Source organism: Bombina bombina, chromosome 12 (genome assembly GCF_027579735.1).
Source record: "Bombina bombina isolate aBomBom1 chromosome 12, aBomBom1.pri, whole genome shotgun sequence".
Taxonomy (NCBI): Eukaryota; Metazoa; Chordata; class Amphibia; order Anura; family Bombinatoridae; genus Bombina; species Bombina bombina.
Genome location: NC_069510.1, coordinates 57889880 through 57899785, shown reverse-complemented (window position 1 = coordinate 57899785; position 9906 = coordinate 57889880). Strand labels below are relative to the sequence as shown.

The window sequence follows — 9906 nt, the reverse complement described above, 5'->3', positions numbered from 1 at the left end:
AATTTCTTAGACCTTGAAGGCCGCCTATAATCTAAATGCATTTTGATAGTTTTTCACCACTAGAGGGCGTTAGTTCATGTGTTTCATATAGATAACATTGAGCTCATGCACGTGAATTTACCATGGAGACAGATCTGATCGGCTAAAATGCAAGTCTGTCAAAAGAACTGAACTAAGGGGGCAGTCTGCTGAGGCTTAGATACAAGGTAATTACAGAGGTAAAACGTGTATAATTATAACTGTGTTGGTTATGCAAAACTGGGGAATTGGTAATTAAGGGATTATCTATCTTTTAAAACAACAAAAATTCTGGTGTTGACTGTCCCTTTAATTACATAGGAGTACAGGGTCAGTAGTCTTAAATGTAGATGCTCTAACAATTTAATGCATCTCATATTTCAACTATAATGACCCTCAAAACAAAGGATACAGAGAGAAATAATTCAATTTGATAATATATGGTATTTTTTTTAAATTATATTTTGTGTCTAAATCATAAACATTTACTTTTGAATTCCGTGTCCCTTTACATATTGTCGTTTTGATTATGGTGACATAATTTTTTACAGTCACAGCTTCTACCCATTGTATATAATAAGCATGATTTAGATTTTGTATTCCACCATTTGTTTCTCTCTCTGCATACGCATAATGTATTTGATACATATATGTATACAGGTGTGTGTGTATAATGTATAATTGTAGGTCTTGTTACGTATATATGTGTATGTCTATATACATATTTTTATACAAGTTATTCAGGGAGGTATTTCAGGAGCTGCTCAGCAACTCTATGTTCAGTTAAGCGTTTGTTTCGACTCTGAATCTCTGGCCCATCCTCAATCCTCTTCCTGCGGAGCAGCATTCCTGGGGGGTAGTCAGGTTCTGTATTGTCATCTAGCCTCTTCACACGTAGGAGGTTGGGTGTGGAATCGCCTACATGCTCGTCGTCAAGAGAGCGACGCAGGCGGCGAGTAGATGGCGGCGGGAGACGTTGGGGCATCTCAGTTTCACTCATTGCAGAAAGCACCCGTGTCACGAGGTACCTGTGGGAACATGATACATATAGAACACTATGGATGAGGGTGCACAGTTATATTTCTGTTTTACATGTTGCTACTGTTTGTTACAAATATAACAAACTTATACTATTTAAAAGTACAGAAATGGAAAACAAAAAAAAGATTATTATTAATAAACTGAAAACATTTTATCATGCAAAAAAAGAAAATTGTTATTTTTGTGCATGAAGAAAGCTAAAATTGTTTTTTTTAAAAGGGACCGTAAAGTCATAATTAGACATTCATGATTTAGACAGAGCATACAATTTTAAACAACTTTCCAATTTACTTCTATTATTTAATTTGCTTCCTTCTCTTGTTATCCTTTTTTTGAAAGGTTTATCTAGGAAAGCTCAGGAGCAGCAAATAACTTAGGTTCTAGCTGCTGATTTTGCTGATATTGTTTGAACTGCACTATGCAACCCACATATTCCTTACATAATGTCAGCCGGTGCCGGCGGGAGGCGGGTGCGGGTGAGCGGCCCAGCAGGGGAGGCGGGAGGGAATGGTAGGGCCCTCCGCTACAGAATAAAATAAAGGGACAGGGAGGGATGGGGCAACTACACTAGAGAAAAAAGGGGATAAGGATTGTGTGGGGGCCCTAACTAAGGATCAAGGGGGAGGAGGGTACCTAAGATGGGGGTGGGGGAGGGAAAAGGGCTGTTTGGGAGGGATCAGGTAGGGATCAGGGGGTGGTAAGTGTCAGATGGGAGGCTAATCCCTACACTAAGGGGCCGATTTATGAAAGTGTGAGCGGACATGATATGACAGCATACACTGTCTGCATTTATCATTGCACAAGCAGTTCCTGTGAACTGCGTGTGCAATGCCGCCACCTGCAGATTCGCGGCTGCTAGCAGGGGGTGTCAATCAGCTCAATCGTATAGGATCAAGCAGATTGAAGACCGCAGCCTCAGAGCAGGCGGACAAGTTATAGAGCTGTTTCCGGCGAGCCTAAAGGCTCGCGCGGAAACAGGGGCATCAAGCTCCTTTCGGAGCTTGATAAGTCGGCCCCTATAGCTAAAGTTAACCTTTTAAACTACCTAATAAACCCTTTCACTGCCGGGAATAATAGAAGTGTGGTGCACAGCTGCAATTAGCGGCCTTCTAATTACCAAAAAGAGAATCCTAGAAAAACTTTTACAAACATTTGTGCCATGATTGCACAAGCTGTATGTAAATAATTTCTGTGAGAAACCCAAAGTTTGTGAAAAAAGTAAAACTTTTTTTATTTGATTGCATTTGGCGGTGAAATGATGGCATGAAATATATCAAATGGGCCTAGATCAATACCTTGGTTACTTAAAAAATAGATAAAGGGATTATCTTTCTTTTTAAACAACAAAAATTCTGGTGTTAACTGTCCCTTTAAATGGAGTGATAGCAAAAATGCTAAAAATTCTCTGGTATTTTGGGCAAGTTTTTGTCTAAAAGTTCCGGTAGTGAAGCGGTTAATTAGACATTAAAACTAAAGAGGCAGTGTACATTTGGGCACAAGTCATCTCTGGGGACAGATTCCTCATTAGCTTATAAGGACAGTTCTCATAGATCGTTTAATGGACAAGGACATGTCTCTGTCAGCATGAAAACATAAAGCATTTTTATTTATGACTTGACCATACAAATATTTATTAAAGGGATATGAAACACACAATTTTTCTTTCACGATTCAGATAGAGCATACAGTTTTCCAATTTGCTTCTATGATCAATTTTACTTCCTTCTCTTGGTATCCTTTCTTGAAGGAGCAGCAATGCACTACTGGGAACACATCGGTAAGCCAATGACAAGAGGCATATATGTACAGCCACCAATCAGCAGCTAGCTCCCAAGCCTACCTAGGTATGCTTTTCAACAAAGGATGCCAAAAGAACAAATAAAAATAGATCATAGAAGTTGTTTAAAACAGTACTGTCTATCTGGATCACAAAAGAAAAAAATTGGGTTTCATTTCGCTTTAAAGTCAAAATGATTAAACTTTCATGGGTCACACAGAGCATGCAATTTTTAAGACTTTTCAATTTACTTTATTAAATTAATTGAGTTATTTGTGGGGTCTTTTAATGAAAAGGTAGGATTAGGAGCAATAATTCACTACTAGGGACTAGCTAGTAATTTGTGGGCACAAACATGTCTCTTGTCATTGGCTCACCTGATGTGTTCAGCTAGATCCTAATTCTGCATTGTTTAACCCATTTGTAGGGGCTTAAAGACATATTTATATGAAAGCAATAATACAATGAGAAAATACTTAAACACATTAGAACATGTTCTTTTTGCCTCCCTTTAATACTTTTTATGTCCCTATAATAATACATTTTAAAATACCTTCTTTTTGATGCAAAAGAAGCGGCTGATACAGCTGTCCTTGGTACTACACAAAATGATGTTACTATATACAGTATATATCTAGATAAGAAAAAATAGAGAGCTCCACTGATACTATATACAATAACTGTGTATAATTTGTGTACATTTGTGTATGAGCAGCTGTTCTAAAGGATAAACAAAAAGTAAACAAGTGGTAACAGCGCGGCAAATAACTGTGCAAAACAACCTTATAGTGTAGATACTATTGTTTATTTAAATATATAAAACACAGTAGAGTGAATGATCACAGTTTTAGTAGCAATTTAATGTTTTACAGGTGAATTGTATCTTAATACATCAGTGCCTGCTGGCAGTATAGTGATAACTATCAGTACAGTGCAAAGGAACTGTTCATAGAGTTAAAATGTTACACAATAATAAAAACAAGTACATACAAAATAAAAATATCTCAATAAAAATGAGTAAAAGTTAACAGCAAGTCGCAACCTATTGGTCTGGCCAGACAACTCAAACAATATACTCACAACGTGTTTCTGGGTCCCACCCCTTCATCAGGTGTAGGATATATATATCTAGGCCCACTGGAGCCAACATTTACCAGGCGAGACCCCCCTAGTGTGAGGCACGGACAACAAATAAACTATACACATTTACCTAAAAAAGCAACTCCGGCATTTTCTACCCTCCACTACTAGTTCTGTCTAGCAGGGCCAGACTTCGAATAAAAAGCAGCCCAGGAAAAATTGAAGATTAGCCCTATTTCTCATTGAGTCAGTAAAAACCCAATTTTCTCAAAGGGATACTTGTTCCCATTTTTTCAAAATTACGTTATATTAGTTTGTATTAATAAAGTGCCAGATTGTTGTTATATAGGCACAAAACAACCTAATTGCATCCAATAACTTGAAAATGATTATCCATAGTGTGATCTGAAGAAGACACTCAAAACAGTGGTTCTCACAATGTGACATGACTAGTCAACTAAAAACCATTCATAGGAGGTGTAGAAAATAACTTATGACTGTAATATGTATAGATAAGAGGAGAAAACAAGAGAGAGGCAATACGGCAGCACTACCCCCTTAAATTATTGCTGGCCAGACCCAGCTGCTGCAGCCGACTGGGAAATCTCCTGGTGCCCTGCTAGGCCAATATGACCTTGCTGTCCAGTACAGCATGGAAATCCTGGGGTCCCTCTCGGGCCGTACATGAGTTAATGTATAGGTGAGGTCTCATCCAGCATTGGCAGAGAAGGGCCACAAAGCTAATAACTGGGTCTGTTTTCTTTAGAAAAAAGATGCTTGAGAGGTGACAGGTAAGAGATGGCAGAAGCTCTGTTTATTCCAAGAAAATTGTTTGTGACAAGAGGTCACAATTTAAGGCTGGAAGAAAGGAGATTTAATCTCCTGCAACGGAAACGTTTTTTCACTGTAAGAGCAATAACATTGTGGAACTCATTACCAAAGGAGGTAGTGAATGCCAATACCCTAGATACATTTAAAAATAGTCTGGATACATTTCTGTATGTAAACAAAATTCATAGATATGATTCCTAGTATTAAATAGGTCACCATTTTAGTGGGATTATTACATTTTAACTGGAGCTTTTTGTAAGTATTTTATATTTGTATAGGTTGAACTCGGTGGACTTCAGTCTGTTTTCAACCTCATCTACTATGTTACATGTTACAAAGACAAGTGTGTCTTGCTTACAATGGGGGTGTCATGGTCTGGGCCAGCATGAGTGCTGCCAGCACTGGGGAGCTACAGTTCATTGAGGGAACCATGAATGCCAACATGTACTGTAACATACTAAAGCAGAGCATGATTTTCTTGGTGTAAACAGAGCTTCTGCCATCTCTGTATAGGCCTTGAATATATAAAGTAATCATGTCACCTCTCAAGTGCCTTTTTTCTAGAGAAAACAGACCCAGTTTGGCTAACCTCTCCTCATAGCTTTAATTCTCCATTCCCCTTATTAGCTTTGTGGCCCTTCTCTGAACTTTTTCCAGTTCTGCAATATCTTTTTTGAGATCGGTCTCCAGAACTGCACTCCTTACTCAAGGTCTTACCAGGGCTTTATATAGTGACATAATTATGCTTTCCTCTCTTGGTTCAATGCCTCTTTTAATACATGCTAGTATCTTATTAGCCTTTGAAGCCGCTGCCCTGCATTGTGCATCCATCTTTAGATTGTTATCTATTACTACTCCCAAATCCCTTTCCTCCTCTGTTTGGCTAAGTCTTGTTCCATTTAAATAATACGTTGCCTGCTTATTTTTACTTCCAAAATGTAGAACCTTGCATGTTCCAGTATTAAATCTAATTTTCCATTTACCTGCCCATACTTCTAATTTTTGCAGATCCCCTTGTAACGCAAGTTCATCCTACTCTGACCTAATGACCTTACACAACTTTGTATCATCTGCAAAAATAGAGATGTTGCTATTTAATCCTTGCTTAGATGATGACAATATCCATGTTACTGGATTAAATAGCTATGAAATAACAGCAGAATTGTCTAGAATATTTTAATTTTGACCACTTTATATCATGTCTGTGCACTATGTTACTAAGTTACACTTTATTATAGTAACACAAATAGGTTTAACTACATTACTATAATTACATAGTGTAGCCATAGCAACAGCTCACACAGAGGCTAGTTACCATGTGTACTTGATACCGCCCACTTGTATTTACAGAAGGAATGTTTGTTTGTTTCACACACTACTAATTAATTGAGTTATGTTGACAGTTGTAGGTTATCTGAAGAAGGGTTTAAAATTCTCAGAAATGTCACATTAAAAGTTCATGGCGCAAACACCATGACATATTCACAATAGCGCTAACCCAACATGAAAATATGATTGTTTCATATTCCAATGTTCAATGTTTGTGGATGGTAAAGATTTTTTTCTAATAATCGTAATTCCCTTCTCATAATTGGAGTAGGACCATTGAGAGTGCTCGTTTTATTTTATTATATTATTCCCCCCCTCCCCTTTGGCCTGACAATTATTTCCTCCCAACCTACAAGAGGAAAAAAGGTGGAGACGATAAGAAGTAAAGGGAGGGAATAGCAGAGGGTTGTTTTAGGAATTCTTATCAAGAGATCCACAGAGGAGGGAGCAACGAAGGGAAGTAGTGATTTATTTTTGGCAAAAGAAGACATTCTCTTTGAGGTTGTGTGCATTATTTAATACTACGTTAGATGGAATTATTGGAAACTTTGGAATTAAATACAACGGAATAAAAAAAGGTAGAGACCTTATTTTATAAATATAAGAATATGATAGATGTTAATTTTTGAGATTTTTGTGAAAAATATAAAGTAATTTTATTTTGTATATAGTTATTTTATTTTGTATATAAAGTCATTTTATTTTGCATATAGCTATTTAATTTTTGTATATAAAGTCATTTTATTTTGTATATAAAGTTTATTTTATTTGTATATATAGTTATTTTATTTTGTATATAAAGTAATTTTATTTTGCATATAGTTATGTATTTAGTTTAGTATATAAAATGACTTTATTTTGTATATGGCTATTTTGTATATAAAGTAATTTTATTTTGCATATAACGTTTATTTTGTGTGTGTGTATTTATATATATATATATTTATATATATATATATATATATATACGTATATATATACGTATATATATATATATATACGTATATATATATATACACATATATATATATATACGTATATATATATATATACACATATATATATATATATATATACACACACTCACATTTTTGTAAATATTTTATTATTATATATTTTCATGTGACAACACTGAAGAAATGGCACTTTGCTACAATGTAAAGTAGTGAGTGTGTGTACAGCCTGTATAACAGTGTAAATTTGCTGTCCCCTCAAAATAACTCAACACATAGCCATTAATGTCTAAACCATTGGCAACCAAAGTGAGTACACCCCTAAGTGGAAATGTCCAAATTAGCCATTTTCCCTTCCCTGGTGTCATGTGACTCAGTGTTACAAGGTCTCAGGTGGTCTCAGGTGTGAATGTGGAGCAGGTGTGTTACATTTGGTGTTATCGCTCTCACATGCTCTCATACTGGTCAATGGAAGTTCAACATGGCACCTCATGGCAAAGAACTCTCTGAGGATCTGAAAAAATAATTGTTGCTCTACATAAAGATAGCCTAGGCTATAAGAAGATTGCCAAGACCCTGAAACTGAACTGCAGCACAGTGGGCAAGACCATACAGTGGTTTCACAGGACAGGTCCCATTCAGAACAGGCCTCACCACGGTCGACCAAAGAAGTTGACTGCACATGCTCAGGGTCATATCCAGAGGTTGTCTTTGGGAAATAGATGTATGAACACTGCCAGCATTGCTGCAGAAATTCAAGGGGTGGGGGGTCATCCTGTCCGTGCTCAGACCATACGCCGCACACTGCATCAAATTGGTCTGCATGGCTGTCGTCCCAAAAGGGAGCCTCTTCTAAAGATGATGCACAAGAAAACCTGCAAACAGTTTACTGAAGACAAGCTATTAAGGACATGGATTACTGGTACCATGTCCTGTGGTCCGATGAGACCAAGATAAACTTATTTGATTCAGATGGTGTCAAGCGTGTGTGGCAGCAACCAGGTGAGGAGATATTGTAGAACTAGAAAAAATTCAGAGAAGGGCCACAAAGCTAATAAGGGGATTGGAGAATTTAAGCTATGAGGAGAGGCTAGCCAAACTGGATCTGTTTTCTTTAGAAAAAAGGTGCTTGAGAGGTGACATGATTACTTTATATAAATATATTCAAGGCCGTTATACAGAGATGGCAGAAGCTCTGTTTATTCCAAGAAAATTGTTTGTGACAAGAGGTCACAATTTAAGGTAGGAGGAAAGGAGATTTAATCTCCTGTAATGGAAACATTTTTTCACTGTAAGAGCAATAAAATTGTGGAACTCATTACCAAAGGAGGTAGTGAATGCCAATACCCTAGATACATTTAAAACTTGTTTGGATACATTTCTGTCTAGAAACAAAGTGGGATTATTTAAGTTTAACTGGAGCTTTTTGTAAGTATTTTAGATTTGTATAGGTTGAACTCGATGAACTTCAGTCTTTTTTCAACCTCATCTACTATGTTACAAAGACAAGTGTGTCTTGCTTACAGTGGGAGTGTCATGGTCTGGGCCTGCATGAGTCCTGCTGGCACTGGGGAGCTACAGTTAGTTGAGGGAACCATGAATGCCAACATGTACTGTGATATACTACAGCAGAGCATGATCCCTTCCCTTTGGAGACTGGGCCGCAGGGCAGTATTCCAACATGATAATGACCCCAAACACACCTCCAAGATGACCACTGCCTTGCTATAGAAGCTGAGGGTAAAGGTGATGGACTGGCCAAGGATGTCTCCAGACCTAAACCATATTGATCATTTGTGGGGCATCCTCAACTGGAAGGTGGGGGAGTGCAAGGTCTCTAACATCCACCAGCACTGTGATGTCGTCATGAAGGAGTGGAAGAGGACTCTAGTGGCAACCTGTAAAGCTCTGGTGAACTCCATGCCCAAGAGGGTTAAGGCAGTGCTGGAAAATAATGGTGGCCACACAAAATATTGACACTTTGGTCCCAATTTGGACATTTCCAGTTAGGGGTGTACTCACTTTTGTTGCCAATGGTTTAGACATTAATGGATGTGTGTTGTTATTTTGAGGGGACAGCAAATTTACACTGTTATACAGGCTGTACACTCACTACTTTACATTGTAGCAAAGTGTCATTTCTTCAGTGTTGTCACATGAAAAGATATAATAAAATATTTACAAAAATGTAAGGGGTGTTCTCAGTTTTATGAGATACTGTTTGTGTATATATATGTATGTATGTATGTGTGTGTGTGTATATATATATACCTGTATGTGTGTATATATATATATATATATATATATATATATATATATTTTTTTTTTATTTTGTATATAAAGTCATTTTATTTTGTATATAGTTATTTTATTCTGTATATAAAGTTATGTTTGTCGTAAAGGTTGATGTTTGTTGGAAATATTAGCATATATTTAAAGCGGGTTAGGAACATTAATGAAGTCTTAATGAGCAGTGTCTCTAAATGAGATAAGTTTTAAATACTTCATGTATTAGAAATTATCTGCATATAGTTCAGGTACTTGAATATCAACAGCAATCTGTTTCCTAAACACCTCATGTGGCAGGTATCAGTTAAGGAAAAACATTGAAGCCTCAGGATCTTCTGCGCTGCCACAAGTCTGCAGTGTTAGGACTGACCAAGGCCTACATAAAGGTGCTGTTTGATAGAGTGCTCCATTGCTTCACACCGATATTCCGCTATTGGCTCTCTAAGCAGTGCACTTGCTTGACTTCCCATGAAGCTGAGGTGTTGCTGAATGGATCATGGATGGGATTCTACTTCATTCAAAGGTTAACGAAAAAACTGCTTGGAAGACTAGAAATATATAGAACAATCCTAAATCCAACACAAACAT

The 9906-nt window shown here is 37.1% G+C and overlaps 1 protein-coding gene across 1 annotated transcript in view; it reads right to left on the bottom strand.

The window, feature by feature from the left end:
• Nucleotides 1-754: 754 nt before the first annotated feature.
• Nucleotides 755-9906, bottom strand: part of LOC128642667 (uncharacterized) — a 70406-nt gene continuing 61254 nt past the window's right edge. The window contains exon 3 of the mRNA XM_053695449.1: nucleotides 755-1046. Within this exon, the coding sequence (XP_053551424.1) occupies nucleotides 755-1046 (292 nt within the window). The remainder of the gene's footprint in view (nucleotides 1047-9906) is intronic.